Source organism: Argiope bruennichi, chromosome 1 (genome assembly GCF_947563725.1).
Source record: "Argiope bruennichi chromosome 1, qqArgBrue1.1, whole genome shotgun sequence".
NCBI lineage: Eukaryota > Metazoa > Arthropoda > Arachnida > Araneae > Araneidae > Argiope > Argiope bruennichi.
The window spans coordinates 87688936-87716450 of NC_079151.1; the positions used below are offsets into that span (position 1 = coordinate 87688936).

At 28.0% G+C, this 27515-nt stretch overlaps 1 protein-coding gene across 3 annotated transcripts; it reads left to right on the top strand.

The window, feature by feature from the left end:
- The first annotated feature begins 405 nt into the window (after positions 1–405).
- Positions 406–26753, top strand: LOC129966288 (xaa-Arg dipeptidase-like). 3 transcript variants are annotated; one of them, XM_056080725.1, is made up of 7 exons: positions 406–487; positions 13874–14118; positions 18201–18352; positions 20356–20494; positions 20736–20888; positions 23339–23587; positions 26105–26753. In XM_056080725.1, exons 2-7 carry the CDS (start codon positions 13899–13901, stop codon positions 26392–26394), a joined length of 1203 nt encoding a protein of 400 aa, XP_055936700.1. In that variant the 5' UTR covers positions 406–487; positions 13874–13898; the 3' UTR covers positions 26395–26753. The 3 variants fall into 3 exon arrangements, with proteins under 3 accessions (XP_055936700.1, XP_055936684.1, XP_055936692.1); XM_056080709.1 differs by having other exon boundaries at positions 20356–20505; positions 20747–20888; positions 26105–26748; XM_056080717.1 differs by having other exon boundaries at positions 434–513; positions 20356–20505; positions 20747–20888; positions 26105–26748.
- The last annotated feature ends 762 nt before the right edge of the window (positions 26754–27515 follow it).

Consider the following 27515-nt stretch of genomic DNA (forward strand, 5'->3'; position numbering starts at 1 on the left):
AGCACTAATGCGAACAAACTTTTATCAATCACCAAAGTTTACATTCAATATTATTTTTTTATTTTAATTTATTTATTCATTTTTTGCCGTTTTTACTTTTCTAACTACTTTTCATACTTGATAAAATCCAGATTTTAAAAATCATATTTTATTTGAAAATGTAACGATTTCACAAATTGAGTTTTGATTGTAATTGTTAGGAAATTTCGACATTAAGGTTCTAAATTCTAAATTCTTTTGTCTCCCTACTTTATTCCAAAATGATGCAATGCATTTTTAACCTGCTATTGTGCGTCATTAGTATGAGTAAATCACTTCACCTGACATTAAACATATAACTATTTAATCGGTATTGTATCTGGCATTTATTTAACCCAATAACCGTAGCTAATATGCAAATATAAAAATTAAGGCATGATATAAATACGTGTCATTATACTTGTAAGGTGGTTCGGTGCTGGTCTCGGCTCCTGTAATGACAGTCTAGGTATTTATAAGTTTCCCATCATATCTGTAAATAGTTTATCATGTGTTTAATTTTATTTCTTCTTAATAAATTGTGTTTAAATTAAACCTTTCCTTTTGTCGGACCCAATCCTTTGACTTTTTATTATGGACCGATCCCAAGACTTTTTATTTGTCATCATTTCCACTGCAGTACTCTAATATCAAACGGCCCCAGCCATTATATAAGATATCACTTTAACAGTAATCAGTTTCCATCATTTCTGATAAATTTTGAATGATAATTCGTCTCGAATGCTACCTAAATAGCATTTGCTTCGTGAGAGGTAAGGGACGGATACCTCCATCTTTTGATTTGCATTAAAATTATTTTAAGCAATGAAAATTATTCTTTTTATTATTATTTATTATTAATTATTTATATGTAGTCGAAACCACTACATATCCGAAATCACAATTTATTTTCTATTCTATTTCAATAATATTACTCACCTCAGCTCTCCCAGTTCATTAATTTATATTAGAAAGAAGCTCCAAGGATAGAGAAAAATAACTGATAATATTTTGCAAGCATGAAGTAGATAGGCAAGAGATTTTTTTGTATCTCTATTTCTATTAAGTTATGGTTTTCATAATTTACAAAGATGCTAAAATATTATTTTACATTTGAAGAAATGCATTTTATATTTTGTTACGTTTTGAATAGCCTTTTTATTATAAATTGACAATATATGGTTTATTAATACTACTCATAATTCATCTACTGTTTCTTTGAAATGGTAAATTTGCTAAGTACGCGAACATTTAATCATGAGATTTTGATTTTGTATTTGAAACTGAAAGTTACCATAAAAAATTGAATGAAAAAATAAATTTATACAGAATTTAATATTACAGTTTAATTATTTATGATTAAGATTAAAATATTTGCAACTATAATTATTAAATATATTCACTAATGATTATAGATACTCTTCATATAAAAGTGTCGTTTGTTTGTCACCAAACAGTGTGCCTATATTTCAGTGTTTCGTAAGGTATTAACTTATATGTTCAATAAAATTAAAACACATACTTCTAAAATGTAAAAATAGTTTCATAATTTGTAATAATTACACTAAGAAGTGATCGATACATTTAGCACAAATCACCATATAACATGTGCTCGGAACTCAACATATGAAACACTATGAAAGTTTACGATTGCTGCAATTGCTTAGAAGTTAGAAACAAAACAATGAATTTTTTTTAAAAGTTCTCCAACTGTTTCTTTTATCTAATTCCCTTATAAAAAATAACGTGTATAATTGGTGTAAAGAGAGAATTTTGCTTTTCTTTATAATACCAAACAAAATAATTCTGTCATTAGAAATGGCTTTTTTATTAAGTTGTTTTTTTTAGTTTTTTTATTGGATGATTTAAGTGAAAGATTTATGATAAAGAAAAGTAGTTGAGTCTTGATTGATTATTTTTCATCACTTTATGAAATACCCCAATTTCTTTTAAAGTTATTAAAACATAAATACAATTTTACAACATATCTAAGAATAACTGGTTTTAAAAATGAAATTTGATTAAAATTATTTATTTCTTTCCCTTTTCCTGAAGATGCTCAAACAATGACGGTTTTTTTCCCTTACAAATTTTTTAAAAAATAGTAATTTTTTGAAAATTCATAATCAAATATTAGGGTTAAAGTTGCTTTAGTAATTATGCAGCCAAGTCTGCTTTGAGTGAAAACATAACATCATAAATTGGGAGGGCTTTCAAATAAATCCATTTTTTTAGCGGATTACGTACTATCTCCGAGGCTGTTGTTTTGTGTTTTCCAAGTGACGAAAATAGCACATCCGCAATGTGTCCCACTATTTGCCGCAACTTTGTAACAGCCACCGGAGTGCTTAAGTTAATTTTGCGGTCCATCCAGATTTCATCTCTCTTATTCATAATGTTTAGCATCCTCTGTAAAAAACATTTTATTTATATTTTATGTTTATTTACATTAAAACTTCCTTCGTCCATATAATTTTGGAAATTTACATTGATCTTTAAGTTTAGTTATGCCACTAATATCCCATTTAGAAGTTATGTCTGGCTAGTTTAAGATATACATCGTATTTTCTAGCCACAGTTCAGAGGAAGAGGACAGTAGTTTAGTTATCACTCGCTTTTCAAACATCCTCATTATATCAATATTAATCGTTTCCAGAACTCAAAAAGAAGTTCATTTTTATGATTTAGTTTTGTATTGATATAAAATCAGTATAACTTTAAAATAATAATCATTATAACTTTAAAATGTTTTTTTATTCTGTGTTTTAATAAGAATACTCGTTAAGAATTAAAAAAAAATAGTCTGCACTTCTTCGTTTTATAACTTAAAATTTCGCAATTATCTGCACATTTTCTCTAGAATTAGAAATATCTAGTCTACACGTAAGCTATATTAAATATAGTGACACAAATTGGCTTCGTTTTAATTTTGCTTAACTATAATTTTTAGAATTAAAAAAAAAAGTTCGTAAACGGTTAATCTGTTTTAATCTACTTTTTAGAAAGAACTACAGCGGATTTTTTTTTTCTTTCATACAGCAGTTTCAATTTCTGAATATATTGTAAATGAATTATTTTCCCTATTTTTTTTTTTTTTTTTTTTTTTTTTACAATTTTACCGTAGAAAAGAGTTATTCTCTGGAAATTTAACTCGTAATTCTCTACTTCCTGAACTTCATAAAAGCAATACACATCAGTGGCCGTTTTGATTCGTTCCTCTGGAGGAGGGGTACCTCAGGTTTGGAAATGTGAAATTTCCGGTATGTTTCTTGCCCCCCTGCTGTTTATAATAACAGTATAGATAGAGTTGGCTTCTGCCCCCCCCCTGCCTACCGATGACGAGAAGTGCTTTCTACCAGAAGATTGCATCGTGGCCCTTAAGAATCGACCATAATTCCCACCAATGCTATCATGCGTTCAGATCATTCAATATTTTACATGTGCCTTTGGGTGGGACAAGTGCTTGTGCTTGTGCTCATTTCATTGATGACAGTAAATATATAGCATACCATTTAGTACTTAGCTCATTGGAATTATATCATGATTTAGATAAGCTGTCATGTGATCTCCTACCTCAGGTTTGCATATAGTATTCAGGTTTGCATATAGTATTCAGGTTTGCATATAATATGGTTTAATAAATACGAAAGTATTAAACTTTACGGTGTATTTTTTACTACTTCTCAATATTGATATATCTTCGGTAACATATCAATTATGCAAGAGAAAAACGCAGTGTGATTCTGACTCATATTCCTCTCAAACATATAAAATAGATTATAATCATAATAAATAGATTCGCCTTATATAAGAGTTAGGCTATACAATGAAAACGAAGTTGTTAAAAGAATACAATTTAAAATAGACGACAAAACAACTTCAAAATTTGGGAAAATATTTATCTGTAAAATTTGTAATTCTGCTTCAGTATAATATAAGAATGCTTGTATTTTTAAACATAAAGCGAACCTTACTGGTTCCTAATCACGGTTTTTTTAAACTCACCTGAATATATGAGCGTTTCTACTTATAGGTAAATAAAAAAATAACAATAATCAAATATCTTATTAGATACTGAAAATGACTTCTTATAAAATAAAATGAAAGGGAATTCTTAGAAGACATATATAAATGAAAATAGTTACAATTCTCATATTGAGCTAAAACGTTAAAAAATAATTACCTGTTAAAATAGCTAATAATTTTAAGAAAACCTAAAGAATAAGGTACCTACTGAAATAATAAGTAATTTTAAATGGGATAAGAGACATCAGTAGAATAAGCAAAGATATCATTATTGATTTTTTATCGGTTTTTCTTCAACTATTTGACTAATATAATTTGTAATTTCTCTATTTTAATTCCTTTCACCTTGCCAGTCACTTCTATCTTACATTCTTGCCCACGAATTACTTTTAACTTTTATTCAGTTATTTTTTCATACCACCACGGAAAATTTTAATAGTACCTTTATGCATTTCCACATATCAGAATCAATATTAGAAGGTGTTGACGCAGCTGTAATGACGCATCCCTGTGATTGCAATATTACTTCTCCAAGTATCTAAGTAAGTTATTTGGGACAAAAGTAACTTTTAAAATATTCAAAAATTGGAAACGTTATGAATAATGAGTTAATTTTAATAATAATTTGAAAAAATACGAAGTAAAAATAAAAATCGAATAGTTTGATTGGTGAAATATCTTCTTCCTGAAATATCGGTTTGTCTTCTTTATTACTCGATATAATATCCATTTGTAAATTTTATGGATCTTTTGATTATTTTTTCGTAATTAAAATTATGATAATTCATTTAAAATAATAAAAATAAAAGAATTATTGCGATTTTTCACATTTAAATGTATTTTTTAATTCTAAATTTTTATTTGGTTTCCATTATTATAATTAATAAGTTTGTATCGAAATGATGGATAAACCTATAAATTTCGACACTTAATTGAGAAAATGAATTACTTTTTGACAGAGATAATTATATAATAATCGCTATAATTATTCAATTAACAATTTGTTAGATATAAAAAATTCATTTCATGCAAATTTCTATTTTGAAACCGTTTCAAAAAGATAAATCCGCCTTGACGAATTTTTGTAACCAGACGAGTATTTCCATATAATCTGCATTAATATCATAGTTAAATCTTAGTGCGAGAATACATTGGCTATAGTGAAAATTTGAACGATGTGTTGTAATTTTAAAAAATGGACCGTTATTTTAATCTTTAGCTAGCTTAGAAGAAAAAATTGACGCATTTAAGAAGCATTGAAAATCGTATAGAGCAATGATTAAATTTTTAAACAGATCATATAATGTTGTGAACAATTATTTGTGATTTGGAAATGCTCATTGTTAAAAAAAATCATCATTAAAAGTAAAATAACTCAAGAATTCTTGTCTGGGCGATCATTAAATGTGACGCCTCGACATAAAAGGAGTATCATAAAGGAGTTAAAATCTGAAAATACGTTATCCACTTGGACCAAACTAGGAAATCCTCTTATATCAAAATCTATGGTCCATAGAGTGGTAAAGAAGTTCGGAAATGTAGTTTACTGAAAGAATAAAACAGCTCCAAAGTTGACCAAAAAACGCAAAGAAATTATTCCTGTGCAAATTTTGTTGTGTTTTATTAAAGAAACACAATAAAATTCGCACAGGAAGTGAAGTCCTCATTGATGAAAAAAAATTCACTTTGGATGATTCAGATAACTGACAATATAACTGGTAATATGTGCGTAACGATAAAAAGATATTCTCTAAGAGACAACTGGTGATTGTTCCTTTATAGTATGGACCCAATCCGGATGTTCCAAAAAAAAATTGATGTAGCCTTTGTAGACAATCGTATGAATGTTACAGGCAGTTAACAACTACTTGAAAAATATATTCTTTCCCTATCAGGGTACATTGGAGGTCCATTGTTTATGTTCCTACAAAGCAAAACTCCTATTCATTCTGTAAAGTTCACTTTCTGGATATTAGTGGATATTATGGATATTAGTGTACATATTGTCGATTATCCACTTTGCAGCTTCGATCTGGATCGATAAAAACTCACAAAAGTAATATATGTAGACAGAAGACAATACAACGATTCTACAGACTTGGAAAAAAAAAGATATTTCGGTAAAATCCTAGATGGGCCTACCTCTTGGCGACTTATTTGAAATCTCGCCAAGTTGACTACTAATTGAATATTTGTTATTATTATTATTTTTGAATTAAAAAAACGATACTTGAAGGACAAAAATAATAATAAATATAATAAATAAATAAATAAAAAATTAAAAAAAATATACTAAAAAATAAAATTAAAAAATCCTTCTGGGTTGATTATTTATTAATAAAATAAAATAATAAATAAATAATAATAAAATAAAATAATAAATAAATGAAAATAAGAATAACAAATAAATAAATTAAAAATAAATATAAAAAAATCCGTATAGGTTGCTACATTGGCGACGTTATCGCCACTCGTTTGGTGAGAATTTTAAAAGACGCCAAGAGGTGGGCTGAGCTAGGATCCACCCGATATTTCTTGCACAGGGAGAAAAATTAAATCAAATGCTCGCCAGCATTTGCAGACATCGCGCCAAACAGAATTTATTAACTCATTCTAAAAAAATGGGAAAATTTCTCATTAATTGAGCTCTAGTTTGATGTTTGTCTCAGTGGAACTATCTTATTGATACAACTGTCAGGCGTAATTTTTGTTTTCTTTAGATTGCCCAGATTTGTCTAATAGTTACATATTATTTTTTCACTATATAGAGTAATGTAATTTATAACTTAATAATTTGTACACATTAAGGCTTTTTTTCCCAACACAGCTTTCATTTTTACTGGAATACCTATCTTTTCGGTGCACAATATACTTCTAATCAATATCTCAGACTAATATTCAATTTGTTTTTTTGGTGCTTTCATAAAATTTATGAAGGGAATGTACTATCATCATTAATATATAACCATTCCCTAAAAAATATCCGTGCATTAAAAGCATGAATTTGAACATGAAGAAAAGTGCACAAATATTTTTAATAATTAATATCTTTTTAATTTATATTTCAAAGAAAATTAATAATTTTCTTAATTTTAAAAATTAAAAAAATATATGGTTTTTTTTTATTTAATTTTAAGCTTTAATTTCTGTTCTTTTTAAAAAAGATTTAAAGTTAAAAAAAATAATTCATATACAAAGTTTCAATAATAGAAATATTTTCGTGCTTGAAATTTAAACTAACAGATTGTAAACATAGGAATTCATATTTTGTTTTAAAATAAAGTCACTTTTAAAAATTTTTTCTCAATCTTATTAATGTGGAAAGCAAGGCATGCAACCTTTTACTTCATATTTTTTAAATGTTTTAGGAAATCGTGCTTATCAAAATACAAGAAATAAGCATTTTTATTTTTCATATATTGGTACATTATTTATTCCATTTCTTCATGATATATTTTATACTACCTTTTAGATTAGAATATTCTTTTATTTGTTAATAAGCTTGCACTTCTGAAGATTGTTTTCAGGTTAATGCACTGTACTTTAGAATTTAAAGTCATTGAACTGATTGTTTTTGAGATAAATGATAAATTCATTCATTGTTGATTGTTTCACACCTAAATGCGTATCTAATGCTTACTATTTAAGAATTTTTTTATTATTAAAATATTTTTATCATTTAATAGTAATTTATACAAATTCTTTTTTTTTAAACATTTTTAAAAAATTGATCTTCGTTAAAAAAAAACATACTTTTTTTCAAATTGGAAGAATATGAACCTCAAGTTTTTATAATTGAAATCCTTAGAACTGCCCATAATTGGGTTAATAATCAGTTAATTAAAATTACAATTTTATGCATATACAGATTTTTTTAGCTCCTCCGTCCTTTTTTTTTATTTCGGTAGATAGAATAAAAGAAAGCCTACCAGAAATACAGGAAAGAAATAATGTAAAAAGTTTCATAAAGCAATTTATGTAATTGGCTCACCACAAATATATTAAAGTATAATTTGTTTGATTTTCTTTAAGTTATAAAAAATTTAATTGTCTAAAGTCTATCACATTGCTCATTTTTAATGCATTTTATTGAATTCTGATGGCAATGAATGAAAATCCAATTTTAATATTTTTGTTAAGATATGTTAATTCTGAAAAAAAAAGAATATTTATACCTTATGAAACTATATTAATTTAAACTAATCCTTAAATATGGTGTTAATATTATGAAAATTTTCATAATGATAAACAATATGAATATAAATAATGACTTCCTATAACAGAGTGAATTGGAATTTGAACTTCACGAGTACCCTCCCTTAAATATTTTTAAAAAGTCCTTGTTACATATACTCGCATTCGTAACTGAGGATATTGTCTTAACACTTTCAATGCTTCCGACGAGATATCTCGTCTTTCAGATACTTTCAATTACAGGTTTCTGTGGACTAAAATGTGTCTCTTATGCCAGTTCAGATAGGTTGAACTTTCTAATGCATATCTGAAAAATACTTTTTTCGTTTATTTTCTGTATAAAAAATGTTAACAGCTGGAAGAATTGATATTTGTCATTTCATAGAGTTTTTATCTAATTCATCCTTAGCAATGATTGTATTAAGCATGCAATTTTTTTAAGGTATCATGCAAGTCAATGTGGATTTCAAATGCAATGAGACCCATCTACTTCTTGGGGTGATTTCAATGCCCTTGAGGACCGCGGTGGTCTAATTCTCAACTTAAGGTCCCAGGCTTGAGATCCGATTCCACCGAAATGTTATGAAGAAATTCAAATGTGATATAAAATAAAGTTTATGAGGAATGTACATGTCAAGAAACACGTGACTGTTTTATCAGTGAGAAAAGAAAATTTGGCTTTCAACGCACTCTAAGTAACTTTATTTCATCCTATTCTTTTTATTGGATAATGAAAGGGTCTTGCTATAAAAATTAAATATATAATATCAATTGATCCTTTAAACCTCCTCCCTTTCTCTTGACCATTTAAGTTCCTTGAGCTTCATTAACATACGTTAAAAAAAATTTTCACTTAACAAATCCGAAAATATTACTTACCTACAGTTCTTGAATAAATTTTTCTCAAATTTTCTTATGTCTTCTATTACAAAGCAGAAAACCATAATTTTCTATCTTCTAAAAGCATTCGATGTTTCTTAAAACAATAATGAGATCTAATTTTCAAAAAGCAAGATATTGCTTTACAAGAATAATATGGTATTCACCATTCCATTTGGGGAAAAGCATAATGACACGGCATAATGGATGACGAATACCTGGAATCTCGCTAAGCAAATTCAGACTTTAGATAAATATAATATACAGTAAAAGAATACTAGATAATTTTCAAATTTGCAACAATGTCTTGTTTTCTACCTGATGGCATTTTCAGTTTTTAATCTGAATACAACTTAATAGAATTCTGATTCCATCAAACATTTGCTCTACATGTATAAGTAAAGAATGTTAAATCCGGTCATTATTGAAACTATCTTGTCTTGATGTAAGCTATCTTTGTTATCAGGACATATAATGAAGGGTCATTATAAATAATAAATGTTGGGCTTTGAATAATCTACAAATAAGGCCAGTAGAATATCAAATAATACAATTCTGAGAGTAAATTATTATCATCAAAGAATGGTGCTTGTTATGTAGATAACTGCTACTTCTTTCTGTGTTTTTGATGCAATTTAATGTACCTAACTTATTAACTAATGCTAGTGCCATGACTTATTACCTGAACGCTAAATTATTGTCTTTAAATCAAAGTATTAATTAATTAAATTGAAATTAGCCCGAATAATTATTTCAAAATAAAAATGACAGAATAAATGCTCATAATAAATATTCTTACTACGGGCTGACACAAATAAAAACCGTAATACAAAATAAGTAGAACTCTCTCACTGACTTGATTCTTTTTTTCTGATAAGTAGATGTTTTGACTTTATCATATACGATTCAGAGAAAAATACAGCAATAAATTTCTTCTTCAATAAACGTACAGTCATAAAAAAGTCTCCACAATTCTTTCCACGTTTTTATTGTCTAATAATAGTATCAAAATCTACTCTAATAAAACTTTTTTCATTCACGTAGTCTTTTTATTATCTTTTATTTCATAAAATTACTATACCATTCTTATTCATTAAATTACTACATCATTATTATTCATAAAATTGATACTGAGTTATTCACAAAATTATTATAACATCTTAATTTTTTTGAATTTAATATTATTAGTATTTAATAGATAAGCAAATTTAATATCTCCATTTTAAAATATTCAAAATAAATTATTGCCATCTACTGTATTGAAAACTAGTAGTTCTCGCTCGTTTCTGCCTGGGACATATTATGTAAAAAAATTAACACTATGATAACGTATATTAAGATAATGGTATCAAAATAAAAAAAATAGTATTGATTTGTCTTGCTTATTTTTTTCGATAATGATAAAGCCATTGAAACAAATAAATGAAAAGAAAGGCATTTTCAAAAAAAGTAGTAAAACTGGAAAATTTTGTTTCTAATGCCCTTATTAGAATTTGAATTGTATCAAAATAACTTCCATGGATCTTATATAATTCATATTTGACTTCTTGACAAATCAAAACTAGAAAGACAACTTTGAAGCTCAACTAATAAGAGCCCTTCAAAGAAGAAAATGTTTGTATGTTTCGTGATCTTGATCAGAGAAAAAAGGTTTGAGCTCATCAAAACAATTAAAAATTAACAATAAAGATATCTCGACATCATCATTATTTTTATCGAACTTGTTGGACTGAACTTGCATCCATCAGATGAATTTCTGTAAAAATATTAAGAAAACGGCGTCATATCTACGTCATATTCGTACACATGGTGGACATTTTCTGCGATTGAAATTCGGAAGCCTTTGATCTTCCGATAAAAAAAGTCAACATTTAATCACTAAGTCACAACAACCATCAAAATGTTATTACATGTTATTTCCCTATTGATAATTTGCATTCAAAATGAACTTGCTTCTTGTTGCTGTAAAAATCTAACCACTTTTTTTTTTCTTTCTGTAGAGTTGGATATAATTAAGCTTCAACTTTACGTTATAAAATAGTATAAAGCTTTATATTATAAAATAATAATTAATCTTGGAAATCCTGTAGAAGTGGCAAAAATTTATTTAACTTAATTTTTTCATTGGAAAAATTTAGAATACAAAAAAAAAAAATAAACATTTCTTCACGATGGAAGTAGCAATAATTTTTCTTTGCTTATTAACGTTTCTCAAGGTTCAAGGCTTTAATTTGGTTTAGTCATATTAGCATTTTGCTTCTGAAGTAGCACCAGAGCTATTTTTAAAAGGCCCTCTAAACCTCAATTAAATGAAAAGGATGACACTTGAAAAAGAACATACATTCTCCAAAACCACCCTATACCACTTCGAGGAGAACATATTTGACATTGAGTGTTACCGTTCGTCAAGTATATCTACGATAGACATTTGGTAGAATCTTGTTTGAAACCTGGATCCCTTAGGTCTCGAAACCAAAATATTACCACCAGACCAGCGTATCCCGGCATTTCTCGACATAAATTGTTGTAAAGATATATTGTTCTTTTAAATCGATTCCAGGTAAATACATTATAATTATGAAAAATTCATTAATCTCTCATGAAATAAACGATTTTAAATATTTTTCAAAACATATCATTTCAGACGATGTAAATACAATATCTGACATTTCTGGTTGAGAAATGAATAACAGTTGCTCTCCTTTATTAAAGTTATTTTGTTTGATAATTTAGTAAGACACGACTCTACAAATAATAATTAATGTATCTCAAAATTTTTAGGATTAATCCAGTTATTTTTAAATTCTTGCTTTATTTTTTCCAAGTGCACTCGAACCATGATTTTAGCAAATCTACAGTGTCCATATAAAGTGACCAGATATTCTGAGCTTCTATTCAAGTAGGATATTCGATAACAGGTAATATTGTACAAAATTCAAAAAAAAATTAATTAAACATAAATTTAAAAATATCGAAGAAATTATATGTTCTTGCATTCTTTTAAATAATTATAAAGCATGAATAATATGTTTTGCTGTCTAAAACTCATCTTACCATATTGTGTCTTGGGCAGGATATTTGATAAACAGAATAAAAAAATGGAAAAAAAACCCTCAGAACATAATTTTTTAAAATAAAATCTAATTACTATTTGTTAATGTAAATTATTTATTAAAAATTTATAAAAACTAGACAATCAGGAACATTTAATTTTAATTCAGAATACTTTTACAATCAACTATATAATCGGAATTAAATTGTCACTACTAATTCAGATTGGTTCGCTGATTTTTTTAAAGTTTAATGGCGCAAGAACCAGATATATCACACAGCCCTTGACATTTAGTTTGAAAGGAAATAGCATTCGCACTAATTCAAGACATTAAGTTACTTTCGTGATAACTCAATTCACAAACAGTAGTTGATGGAAATTGTCGTTGCTAGGGAATTAAAAACTAATTTACTGAATTGCTTTTTATTTTTATAATTCAAAATTCTCTTCTTAATTGCCATTAGAAGAAAATTATTTCTACATAAATAAAAATAATTGAAGTATGAGAATATGTTCTTCCTGTTATATATGTTTAACTTTATGCAACCAATAAAAGCTGGGAATTTAAAATTAACATTTTCATTTATGATCGTAACAAATTAAATATAAAAAATATTTTAATAGGAGCTATTTAAAAGTAAAACATAGAAAAATGCTAGGCATTTTCTTAAAATTTTGGAACAAAGAATTTTTTTTTTTTTTTTTTTTTTTTTTTTTTTTTTTTTTGAAAATTGTGGTACCATTGGCCCAGAACATTTGATTATTTAATTATTTTGCAAATCTGGGAATTTAGAATTTATTTTTCCATATAAGTTTTTAAAAACTAAATCTAAGAATTATTTTTAATATTAATTATTCACTAGCAGAATTTGGGCAAACATGATACACTTCCTTAAAATTTGGAGCAAAATCGAAATGTTTTTTTAATCCTGAGGATATAGAGAAAATTCTGATCAATCTCGACTAATTCTTAGTATAAAATACGTGAAATTTTAACTCTCTATTTTATCTGCTTTAAAACAATATCTTAAGGTTTTTATCAAAATATTAAACTAAAAAATAATACCGACTGTTATTTTTTTAATGATTTTTTTGTAATAATTCTTTCACAAATCATGAACTTCAGTCTTTTCTACATTGTATCAACAAAATAATTTTACCTATAAAATAATTAATAATTTAATAATAATTTTAATAAATAATTCAAATTTTAGGTTGTCTAAACTTCGGTAAAAATTTTATTAATTGTGTTAAATACATTTTTTTCATCCAAGAACAATACGTCTATTCAAATATTTCTACACAATCACTTTTTTCATGCATTGTGTTAAATACATTTCAATCATCCAGTAACAATACACATATTCGAGTATTTTTACATAATTAATATTTTCATTAATTGTGTTGAATACATTTTATTCATTCAAGAACAATACGTCGAATATTTCAATACATATCAATGTGTCATAATCAGCAATTCAAATCAAATATTTTGTTCACCTCCTGCTGATTATAAAGTACGATGACATATGTCCTTATCTTTGAGGTAAGCAGAACGAATACAATGACAATTTACTAGAAATATAGTATATTTCTGACTGACAAAAAGGAATGTAGGCCTTATCAAAGAGATCTTTTCACACCTGTACCACGTTCAAAGTCATCTTTAAAAGGTGTTGTAACTTTTCATTGTTGTAATTTCAGCGAACAGTTAAACATCTGTTCCATTATGTCTGAGGACGATTTCTCCAACGTGTGCTCTAAAATAGATGGAGAAAAAGAATTTTTAAATGCCATCAGTCAGAAAATATGGAATAATCCTGAACTTGCTTATAAAGAGGAACAAGCTCACGAAACCTTAACTAGTGCCTTGTCTCGATATGGATTCGAAGTACAAAAGAATTATTTGCTACCAACTGCCTTCAGAGCGGAATTTTCTTCTAAAGCAGGTAATTTTTATCACACTATTCATTTTTATATCTATAAATTATCTTCAACAGTTAGTCTGTATTTTTTTAATCGTCTTTATCTCTTTTTTTCACTTTTATTGTAACTTGAAATCATAAGTTTCAAAAACTAGAATAGGAAAAATTGTTCATTTCATTTTTACATTCATACATAAAACATGTAAACCATTCCATAATTCGGTTGAATAATTTCAAAATTAGAGTCAAAATGCCAAAAAATAGTTTTATTTAATCAATTTTTGGTATAAAAATCTTTAACAGCGTTTTCTATCAATAAATATAGCATTCAAAAATTTACATTAAAAAAGCACCGAGTTATGCTTTTATAAAATTTTAGCAGTCATATTTTTTTTTTTAATTTTTAAAAATTTCTTTGTCATTTTTCCATCGTATTTTAAATGATTTTCAATATAAATAAGGATTACATCTTGGAATTTTAATTGTTGCTTCTATAATTTTGTCTATTTTTTATGAAGAACAAATTTTTTGCTTGTTAATTCTCTTTTTATTTACTTGATAATTATCTTTTTATTTGCGTGATAATTCTCTCTCTATTTTCTTGTTAATTCTCTTTTTACGAATTTAAAAAAAAATGCAGAATAAGTTACTCTTGTAAAAAAGAATCGAAATTGAGAACAATAAGTATATTCTTATTATACAATACTGATTGCCAAAGGCAGCTATTAAAATATTTTAACAGCCTTCAGAATTCATTATCAATTTTGCATTTCAAAAAAGAATTCTTAATAATGACGCTTTTAAATCTCTAGCTTGAAGATGGGTTTATTACTTTAAAATTGCAATATTAGAAATTTAATAAGGATTCAAAAATATTATTTTAAAAAACAATGGATATTAATGTGAGGATCGAGACTGTGATTGCATTTCTAAAAGCTATATAAACCATAAATATAGCATTTTAATAGCCATATAATATCTATATTATTATTTTAATGTCTGCAATGTATCGGATAGAATTTGTAATTGGTCGGCCTCTGGCTTGCGGTTTGTAGCTTCTTATCTTATTACTCGTCCAGTTAAATATATAGACGGAGAAAAAGGGTTAGGTAAATTTTTTGGCGTACTCTGGGGGAGAATGAAAATTTTAATCATTTTTTTTAATTGATATTGTTTTGAATCTTAATGGCGGCATCCAAATCTTTAAAAATTCTATACCTCTAGTATTTAAGTTATGAAACTAAAAAAAATAAAGTAAATATGTTAGTGTTAATTAGGAACATGTTTTGAAAGTTTTATTCAGTTTTCAGTTTAAATTGTTAGGTTGAGCAAACAATTTATTGTTTAGTTTACTATTATTATTTTTCAACGCTATGTATATCTAATAATTGTTAATTGTTTTATCAGTTTGCTTGAACATAATGCTTCAATTTATTTTCATTTTTTAGCTAACATGAAATTTATTTTATTCAATTTTTCATAGTATAAATTTGAAAGATTATAAAACAAATGTGAAAAACAACTAACAGTTACTGCGAAATGGTTAAACTCATAAATGATTTAAAACTTCTAATTTTTACGGAAGAGAAAAATAACTGGTCATCAATTGAAACTAATTATAATTGAAGCATATTTCGAATAGTAACCGCAGAAACGACAACTTTTGTTTGCATTGGTTTTAATAAAAAAAAGCATAATAATTTCAAATTATTTCTGGTAATTATTACCAATGAATTTTTATTATAAAATATTCTGGATTGAATACATTAAAATACTTTTGTTACTTATTTATAAATTAAACGCATTTGATCTATTTATATCAATTTAAAATTCCTTCACAAAGCTTCTTCTTGTTTTTTTATAAATATATTTAAAAATATGAAATTTATAAAGCTAAAAAATATTTGGTGCCTGAATTGTAACAAGTCCTTTTAACAAGCATAGAAATAATATTGAATTTATCCCCTTCGTTAGTAGAAAACTGATTCCACTTATTCTAAATTGAAGTTGTGTTTGTTCAAGGTCACTTAAAATGAAAAACTTAATGACTAAAGAGAAAAAAACATCAATATAAATTATTTGACTGCTGCGAAGGACACTTCTGAATCATTATTTTTTATTATTATTTTATCGCAAGAGTCTTCATTTTAATTTCATTTATGTTAACAAAATTAATGAATATGCACTTTTCTCATATTCTTCTTTATGTTCAATCAGACACAATTATAGCATTTAAAAGATTTTGGTATTTGTATAGAACCAACCAGAAAAATATAATGGGAAAATGAATAGAATAATTAAATTTACCATCTTTTATTTTAAGTTTTCGTTGGTTTGTTCAGAAACTACAGTTGCAGAAAATATCCATAAAATATAGTCATTGATATTCTATCAAAAATTTGAAATTCATACATCTTAAAGGCATATACATTATCATTTTTGAGCTGTTCAAAATAAATCCTGAAAGAATTTTCATTTCATAAATTCAATTGTAATTAACATTTCATTTTTATTGTAGCTTCAAACGCTAAGTAATAGTTAACTCTCTTAAAACCAGATTATTTCCGACAAATGCGCTGTTTTCTTTTATTTTAAGTTAATCACCTCAGGTAACATAGCCTCCCCATAGGCTATTTGCTGCAATCTATTTTTAATAAAAATTTCTAGATGTCATTTCTGATTTCTTTTTTTCACTTTCTCAATATCAAAATATCGGAATTGTTTGTTTTTGATTAATCAATGTGATACCGGTCTATAAATCTACTGAATATCATGTAAAAAGAGTAGTTATCACGTGATACACATCAAATCTAATATTATTTTTATTCTAAAGTTATCGCATTTGGCGATCTGCTAGTCCGCTTGAATTATTGGTTGTGTGTAAGTGTAATTCAATTTCTTATGCGCAACTTGATGTTCATGGTTCCCGCGATAAAATATTTTTAAACATTAAATGATAGTGAAAAACATAAAATATATATTATTTTAATAGCTTTACACCTGTTCAGTTTATTCTGTACATAAACCTTCATAATGGAGTCGAGTCCCACAATATCATAGTTTTTATGGGTTATTTATTTCAATGTGTTGTCTTTTGCGGTAAGCTAATTTCGCTTTCTGGTTCTTCATATTGTAGCGAATTGATATGAACTAGGATAGAACCTGGGACCTTGTGGTTTGCAGTCCAGTAACATGACCACAATACAAAAACAAATGCTCGAGTAGCGTAGCTGTTAACTGACTTATAAGCTTTCATCACAATATTATAGAATATAATTAGCATAATCTTTCTTTCTTGATTTTCAACAGTAGAAGAAAATCACGCGATTAAAGATATGATGAAACAATGAAAAGTTTGAAATTCAGTGCTACAATGAGCTTTGTAATTGAAATCTATGCAAAAAGTATCTTTAACAAATTGTCAAAATTAAGGAAAAAACCTGCATGGGAATTAAATTGGTAACATTAGAAAGTCAGTTTTTTTTTAAGAAGGCGTAAACATTATTTTTATGCTGCAATATTTTTTAAAGATACTGCAATTTTGTTTTTTAATGTTTTATTAATTGCAATTCTAAATAAATTTCAAAAGAAATCGCTGTGGATAAACATCACTCCCCCCCCCCCAAAGTGTTTGCTTATTCTTGGTAATTCTTGGACAAGCGGTCTATTCTATAGTGTGCCAATACACACATACATTCACCTTTATTATTTGTAAAGATTTATTGGACATCTCGCTATAAGAAAATATTTTATGCTTCTTGGTAGAATAAGGCAAAGTACAATTGGGTGTTAAATCATCTGCGCAGTTACTTTTGTCATCTGATTATATGTTCAAATTATTCGAATTCATTATACTGAAAAAGGCAGACAAAAATACAGTTACAAAAAGTATCTCGTAATGGCCGATAAACTCACCTCGTTGAAAGCGTTCCAAACATATTAAAAAATTTTGAAAAGATGTATGGAACACCAAATATAGTGCGATCGTGTTTTGAAATACAGCAATATAATCATTTCATAAGAAATGATTAACAAATATTTCGTATTAAGATTCGAAAATATTCTGCATGAGATACCTTTTTAATTTACTCACATATTAATTTTAGTGGGTGGTCCTGTGGTGGCAATTCTACTTGAGTACGATGCTTTACCGAACATTGGCCACGCTTGTGGTCATAACCTCATTTCTGAAGCGGGGTTGGCAGCTAGTCTTGGTGTCAAAGCAGCCATGGAAGCAGATCCAAAATTGGTTGGAACGGTAAGTTTTTTCACAGTCAAGAAATAGTGCCTTCCAGATTTTTTTTAAATCATACTTGTATTAAAATAAAAAAAATGTAATCCAAACGAAGTAAAATATGGGAAAAATATTAAACCTTGGGTCTCTATAATTTAAAATAAAAAAACAGTAAGTTCAAATTACCTAAATAATTCTATATGCCTTAGAGGACATTTATTTAAATACAAAAAATATTATACTAACGATAAAGCCAGACCATATTAAATTTATATTTTTGACGAGTTACTTTAAAATGAGAATATCGCTCAGATGGATTGACCTGTGTGCTGTTTTAATTTCTAATCAAAAAATATATTTGACACAATATGAGAAGAAGTCTGTCGGCAACCCTATACCTACCCAGAAATAAAATGCTTTGCTTTCGACACTAAAGCAAATGCTGAACGAGGAATGAGTCTATCTATCTCATAATTCAGATATCCAAATTCTTTATATTCATTTTGTATTGAACATAAAAAAAACAATTTCTAATGCAGTTTAGAAAAGTCGCCTTCATATGTAAAGAACTTAATTTTTTCTCTTTACCAGAAATTTTTTGTAAACGTTTTCTTGTGGGAAAACACTTTTTTATTGCGATCTTCACAACATTCATACTCGTCGCTTCAAAGATCTCTATATATAAAATCAATCGCAATGTGAATTTTTCGTTCAATACACTTTCACACAACCGCTTCCTTTACATAAAATAATTATTAGAGGGAATTTCACATCCAATACATATTTCCAATGATGTTTAGAATCAAAAGCTAATTCATTTCTAAGTTATTCCAGTTCTTGTATCATAAAATTTTTAACCCATTATATGTTCGTTCATTTACTAGACAAAATACTGAGGGTTTTTTTTTTGGTAAAATATTGATAATTTTATATTGTTCAAATTGAATAAAATAAAAATAATTATTGAATTAAAACTCTTGCTTTGAGTCATTCTGACATGATTGAAAGTATTGAATCATGCACATTTTTAGCAAATTGTACTAAATATAACTATTTAACTTATTCTTCAATGGAGCTACAATAATGATATAATAAAATGCTTGTATAAATAAAACATTGATTGATAAAATTTTTAGCAGTAATTTATCTTGTATATGAAGCCAATTCTAGAATTCATCATTAATAAGTTTCATGATTAAATTAAAATTGCAAAAAATAATACCTACTTGACTTTTATAGAATCGAGCAAAAATTGGAGCTTATATTTATATTAGAATGATATCATTATTTATATTAGGATAATAGAAGTATGTATTTTTATTAAAATACAATATAAATACTGTTGCAATAATTTTTGTGCTTGAAAATAAAATAGAAAATAAAATAAAAGATTCCTTCCTCTCGTATTCAGTGTCTATATAAAGAGCGTCAATTTCTGCAAAAAAAAAACACGGTATTTATTTAATACGTTTTATGTCGATATTATGTTGTTTAATAAGCTACTAATTTAATAAACTAATGTCAAATAATAAACTATGTTATTTAATAAATAAATTATTTAATAAACTAATGTTGAATAATAAATTATGTTATTTAATAAACTAATATTTAATGTTAATAAAAGCCTTTTTCTCAATCATACCGATAAAAACAAGCAGTTATTCCAAATCCAACCACATTTGATCGCCGTATGTCGTTTGGAAACTCTCGCACAGATTCAGCCTAAACAACATAACGTCAAAAATATAAAAACAGTTTGTATTCTTAAGTTTTCCTGCTTTGGCTGCAAAATTTTGTGGACTTACGTGATGCAACTCAGTTTTTTCAGCAGTTTTAAACCAAAAACAATGTATACTTTCTTGATAAAAACTTCTCTTGCAGTTATCTCATTCTTCAAGTCTCCAATGACCAACAAGAAGAACTTGAACGACTTTTATCTTGAACTATTATTTGTCTTACATTTGTCGAAACTATTTTAAAATTCACCCTTTTTTTTAAATTGATTATTCTTGTTTTTATTATTCCAGCTAGTTGTCCTGGGCACTCCGGCGGAAGAAGGCGGCGGGGGCAAAATAGATCTTCTGAACATGGGAGCTTTCAAAGGGATAGATGCGGCCATGATGGTACATCCCAGCAAGTTCACTTCCACCTTTCCACCCGTTCTCAGTAGGTTAAGCGTAAGTAATTGCTTTAGTTAATAGTTTTGAAGAATTTACCAGCTACATCGATGTTACCTGTATGATCATATATGAAAATTTAATGATATTCTTTTTAATCTAGGTTTAAATTAAGTAGCAATTCAGAAAACAGACAATTTTTCTGTGTATCGTTTTTATATTATAAGTTTGATTCACTGAATGTATTTGGTAGTTTCCTAAACTAACTTCCTCTTGTTTTTCTAAATGAGGTGTGCTGCAGATTAATGTGGACTTCAAAGGAAAAGAGGCACACGCCGCTGCATTTCCCTGGGAAGGTCGTAATGCATTGGATGCCGCTGTCGCTGCTTATCAGAACATAGGCCTCCTTAGGCAACATATTAAGCCCTCTAGTAGGATTCATGGTTAGTTTCTATTGCCATATTCAAAATCTTTTAGGATATACAAAAAAAATCTATATAACGATACAATTTAAAGCAAAACGAAATGAGAGAAAAGTCTGCCACTATATGGTTATTCAAATGGAATTTTCAACTTTTATCATTGTTAAAGAATTCATTTAGTGAAAAGTTTTCAAAAACATTGCTGAATCGTAAATTACACTAAATAAACTGTTCTTGATTTTTTTTTCAATATTTTGTATCAAAAGTTTGGATATCGTATTTAAGTACGTTTTCTTTATAAATATTTTTTTATTTTAAATAATTAAAATCAAATAAAATATTATGTTTTACTTGCATACTTTTATCTGTATTAAATGATAAAATTTATTTATTTTTCTGTAGGTTTTATTCATTAGTTTTCTGTCTTTCATTCTAAAAATCTTCTTCTCGTAAGCTGAAAATCACTGAATCACAGAGATATTATCAGTTGATTGATTTTCTATTTTTATCACAGTTCTTATCTGTCATTCTGTTACGTAAGCATTTTATCAATGGAAATACTTAAAGAAATTATCTTATAGAAAAACTACGGGAAAATCGTAATCCAAGCAATGCTGAAATTTCTTTCAAAATGCTGTTATTGTTGTTTGATACTTATAATACCAAGAAATTAAGAGATTATTGACAAAAAAAAAAAATATGAAAAGGACAAAAGAAAATATGAAAGAAAAGCACAGTGAATCCTCATTCGGGAAAGATGGTCTATAACTTTTTTGAAATATTGAATATTAATTTAAAATTGAATCCTAAAATTGACCGTCAAATATAAGAAATTTTGAAATGCGAAAAATTTTAATAATGAAAAAATATTTATGAAATGAATAAGAATTTCTCATTAAATTTTAAAATGGCATTAGTGATTTTCAGGTGCTTCAATATTCATTTATAATGCCCATGTGACCTGATAAAGCCTCATCCACACCCAAGAATATTATTAATTCTTTCCGCATATCAAAAAATGTAAACTCCTGTCAGAGAAATGAAAACACTTAAAAAAAACTTTAATTCTCTTCTATTATTATTTAAACAGGGTTATCATAAAAAAATATCCCCAATACATTAAAAAAATCCAATATATGCTGCTTTTCCTTTTGTACAGCCAATCACCCCACCGCCACTGAACGTAGCAGTATCCACAGGATTTGTTGTGGCCGACAACTGTAAACTCTACGGCTATCGGCTCAATCAATCAAACGAAAATTTCAGATATTTATATTTGAATGTATGCACTACAAACTGTACTGATTTAAAATAATAGAAGTTTCATGGCTACAGTTACAGTGAAACAATGCGAGATTTTCGGTTTTCAACACACATCTTTTTCCCTGCACAAATTGAAGAGTGCGTTTAAAAATCATAATTGAAGTTGGAACATAACGCGTATGGCAAAAATTGGTGGCGTAAAACATTTGCAAAAAAATCATTTTAAAGAACCAATTACAACACAGAGAAGAAGTGTATTGCAACTTTTTGCATAATTCATGGGGTAAAGTGCACCAAAAAAAGCCATGGACCGTATTGCAAACCACGAAATATTGACCATTCGTGATTGAATCGTGAATATAGCACTTTTATCAAACCTATCGCGAGAATTTTCATTTCCGACATCTTTTTGCTGGTCAATTAACACCAAAAGTTTTTACAAAACTATAGTTATAATTACAAGATAACATGCCAAATTTCTTTGATTTAAGTCACTGCATTTATGAGTTATTGCATATACATAAAGTACATACCGGCAGACATCAACCATTAAACATATTGGTCCAATATCTGACACGTATCTGCATTTTAAATGCTAAATCTATATACCAAATTCTATCTATCCTGCTCTTTAAATTTCTAAGTTGTCTACTTCACATGCCGGCGCCATTGCATAGGGGGAGAGCATCTTCCCTGTGACCTGGGCGTCCCGGGTTCGAATCCTGGTTCGGACATGGTTGTTCTTCATCTGTGTTCTATCTGTGGGTTATGTGAATGTGCCCCCTTGTAAAAAGGGGTTGTGCAAGCGAATGTGGGAGTTTCATCTTCATATGAGCTAGAAGTCAGACTTCTGCTCTTGGGTGCTCAGGGGTCTTTACCCTCAGAAACTACTGTACCCTCTTTCCGTGGTAACGCGGACACGACGTCATCATCTACTTTACATGTACTCTAACAGCCAGAGAGAGAGAGAGTTCCTTTGAATGGATTTCGTTTCCAATTTGATAGATATCCTGAAATTTAGTCGTAAGTCCATGCATCAAATTTCATTCGTCTAGCTGAAATGTTTTTTTCTTCTATACTTCTTATTAACGAGAAAGCAAAAAAAAAAAAATCGTCATATATTTATTATAATGGGAACATATTAACGCAAGAATATTTTATCACTCTTCATGTTTGTAATATTTATGTATTCTTATTTATATTCTCAGCTATCATTACAAAAGGAGGAGTGATCCCAAATATTATTCCAGCCGATTCTCGGTTGGAAGTGTACGTGAGAGCCGCTTCACAATCGGATCTAAATGAACTCACTGACTGCATCACGAACTGCATCAAGAGTGGGGCCACCGCCGCCAGATGCACGGATGCCATCGAATACAAGCACAAGTACTGTTACCTGAATCTCATCACCAATAAAATTCTGGGCGATACGTACGATTATTATGCTCATAAGCTAGGTGAGTTATGTTTTCTTTAAGAGTTAAGCATAAATTACTATTTGTTATTGTAAATTATTCATAGATACCATGATTTTATGGATTACAAGTACAAGTAGTGTTACCTGAATCTCATCTCGTTATAATATTTGTAATATGGTAACAAGAATAGAGATAGGTATCACTACTATTCTCAATATTTAGGCTGGTTTCTTATGATATGTATTTTGCTTTGTTAAATGACTTCGATTTCGTTAGCATCTGTGAATCATTTCAAGAAAACCCTAATTCCCTCAAATTTAAATACAAGCATTATTGCACAAATCGGCGGCGTCCTTGCATAGGTGTAGAGCATCTTTCCCGTGATTTGGGCGTCCCGGGTTTGAAGCCCGGTTCGGGCATGGTTGTTCTTCATCTGTGTTCTATCTGTGAGGTGTGTGAATGTGCCCCCCAGTAAAAAGGGGTTGTGCAAGCGAATGTAAGAGTTTCATCTTCATATGAGCTGGAAGTCAGACTTCTACCCTCGGTTGCTCAGGGGTCTTTACACTGAGAAGCTACTGCACCCCCTTTCCGTGGTAACGCGGACACTACATCATCATCATCATTGCATAAATCTCCTCAATTTGGGAAGTAGGTATGATTATTGCGCTCAAAAGCTACGACTTTTTTTATCATTACATCATCATTTTCGTTATCGTAACTTCACTTTAGCAAATATTAATTCCTCTTGAACAATTCATATAAGCCATGATGCGATATATGGTTTTATCTCTCCTATCGGATTACCTTCGAATAATGTAGCAAAACTGTCGAATTAAAATTAGATATAAATATTGTAAGATACATCACATCAAGATATAAATGAGATCTATTAATTGGAATTAATTACAATCATCATAAATGGAAAAGAAGACATTTTTATTTTCTTTCAGAAAATTTTGAATTGATGGCATTTTCCATCAGGCGTTAAGCTTCTTGATCATTTTATGATGAATAGTGGTACGAATTTGTAATATACATTATTATTATTATAAGGCTGAGTAATCTCATTCCTACAACTTGTATGGTCATTCTCTTAGTGAATTATTATCTAATTTAAGGAAATCCAATTCAAAATGGCAATGTATCGATAGACTTTACACATGAACTATAGTGAAAACACTTAGTATGAAACTAAAAGAAACACTAATATAAAAAACGCCTTTTGAAATATTCGAGGGAAAAAAAAATCTTCAAAATTAAAACTGCTTTTGAGAATTGATATCCATTTCTATCAGAACTTCGTAATTTTCAGTGTGCAGTATGACTTATAAATGCTTTTAAAATGGAAATATTTCGGAATTTCTCTCAAAATATCTTTGTAAAAAAATTGTTACTTTTAGAATTTTATGACTTGAAATGAAATATAAAGGCGAAATTCAAAATTAGAATTACCGAGATCACTTAATTATTCACTATCAATTTTAATACTTCTTTCATTTAACTACTAAACATTGTAAATTATTTTTCCAGTTTACTTTTTTCTCAAATGTATGTTAAGTTTCTTTTAACTTTGTCACATATTTGCATTCACTATTTAGCATTATTTTATTCATTTTTTAATTTCATTTAATTTTGAATTTTAACATTTTGATTCAATTTTTTGTATTGATGATTCATTAATTTTAAGATTATATTTTTTTAAATTTATTTATTTTATCAAATGCAGGCTATTCATTAACCATTAAAAGTTTCAATTTCAAATTGTTCTTTGGCTTTTCAACTTTTTCAAACGCTTCCTACATTCATTTTTTTCAAACTCTTACTATATTTCTTAGATAAATTTAGTTTAATTTTATTCCTCTGATATGTATAATACTTATCTTTTTATATATGCGTTAAACACCTTTTATGTCTTTAAAGATGTTTTTCTGACTAATTTTCCTCCAAGATTCGAAATTCCTCCAAGATCTCTGGACATTTAAAATGAATCTCATTTCACCTTTCCCTCTTCCTTTTTTTTTTTTTTTTTTTTTTTTGACCAGACGGTTTTAACTAAAAATCCATAATATTTTCTTTGTCCATTCTTTTTTTTCGACTAACGACGACTTTTTAACTAAGAAGCAACTTATCCGTAACATGCCTTAAATCTATCTTTCTTTCGACTAACGACTCAACTAATTAAAGATTTGTAATAAATGTATAGATTTTCTTGTGCTAATGGTATTTTTTTAAGGGCTTTGAAACAAAAAAAACTTATTTTATCCACACTAAGCGTCCCTTACATTTAGCATTCCGACTTCTAGCTCTGCAGACTTGGAAAATATATCTCAGATCATACTGCCCAATATATCCGATTATCGACTAAGGGGACTTATTTACTTACAATTCATCTATAATATACCTTCTATCGATATATTTTTTTCGACTAATGATGACTTTTAAATTAATTAACTTTTCCTTTTTGATGAATAAGTAATGCCTTTGCTATCAATTTTAGATGAACATCTTTCATTCCTATTAACAAACCCCTCCATATGTCTTATATCTTCTTTACAGGTATCATCCCGACTTATTTTCCTTCAGAATCTATGATTCCTGCTGGATCTACGGACATGGGAAATGTATCTCACGTCATACCCTCCATCCACCCTTTCTACGATATTGGCACTGAATCGATAAATCACACAAAAGAGTTCACCGTAGCATCCAGTGATCCAAAGTCCCAAGGTCCTACTCTGAAGGTGGCGAAGGCCTTGGCCATGACGGCCCTCAAGCTGATGAGGTGTCCTGAGACTTTGCAGAAGATTAAGAAACAATTTGAAGAGGATATTGCTCAAGGTCTCTAAAACTATCCCAGAAAAAATAATTAATTACCGAAACAACATATGTTAATTGGTACAAACCTTTGTCGAAATTAAAAACAGTGTCTTTTGCTTAATATTTTTTTCTGTTGGTTGTGATGGTTTCGGAATTTTTGTTTCAAACTGAGTGTTCAAATGCTTTATTTTCCTGTTTTACGATGGATCTTTCAGATATAACTGTGAATGGTACCTAGAAAATGAAGTTTGATGCTTTATTTATTTTTATACAAACACAAATATTGTTCATGGGCTAAATCGTCTTCTTATTTAATGTTTATAGGCTGTCATAATATTTGTAAATTGTGTTATGGAACTTTCTTGATAAAACATTCGCACACAATGCTCCATAAGGCAGATTGCAGGAATTAGAATTACCAAATTCAGAAAGTTATTATTTCTTAGGTAGCAGAAGTTCATTAATAAAAAGATTTTCACGATTTTATTTTTAATTAAGTATTTATTTGAAAGATGCTAATTATTTAATCCTAACTATTATTATTTATCAAATTCAATTTAGTTTTCGTTAATAAATGCGAGTCATTTTAAAGAAAACCATGTAGATCACTTTAAAATTTTATTTTGATAAGTAACGATCATCTTAAAGGACAAATAAATCTAATATTATTATGTAAATTATTTCATTCAGCACCATAATTTTATAATGTAAATCATTTAATTCAAAAAGAGAACATCTAAGAAGCAAATGCTAATCTTACTATTAAATCATTATTTCATCAATAATTCTTATTTTATATTTTAATAAAAGACTAGCTTTTTTAAAAAAAAACAAATGAATCTAATATTACAGAGTAGATCGTTGTTATTTCAGTTAAGTTATTATTAAAATTATTATTTTATGATAAAAAATTAAAATTAATAAGCATATACATGTTTGTAAATGGACATGTTATACTTAAAATACAGCTCATTGTAAACGATCTATTGGTTCGAGATCACGTGATTCTTCTTGGCAGGAAAATACAACAGCTTATCAAATATCCTGCTTCTATTCTAGTTTGATTTTTATTGATGCTGTCAGCGCTTTTCGGAACAAAGACGGCCATTTCAAAATTTCGCACTCAAAATCGTAAAACTGCATCAATGAA

What these genes read in the sequence shown, in the direction of transcription:
- LOC129966288 (XM_056080725.1), top strand. Translation starts at nt 13,899, where the DNA reads ATGTCTGAGGACGATTTCTCCAACGTGTGCTCTAAAATAGATGGAGAA. An exon ending in GGAATTTTCTTCTAAAGCAG is followed by an intron (nt 14,119 to 18,200) that starts GTAATTTTTATC and finishes TATTAATTTTAG; the next exon opens with TGGGTGGTCCTGTGGTGGCA. An exon ending in CACCTTTCCACCCGTTCTCA is followed by an intron (nt 20,495 to 20,735) that starts GTAGGTTAAGCG and finishes TTTCTAAATGAG; the next exon opens with GTGTGCTGCAGATTAATGTG.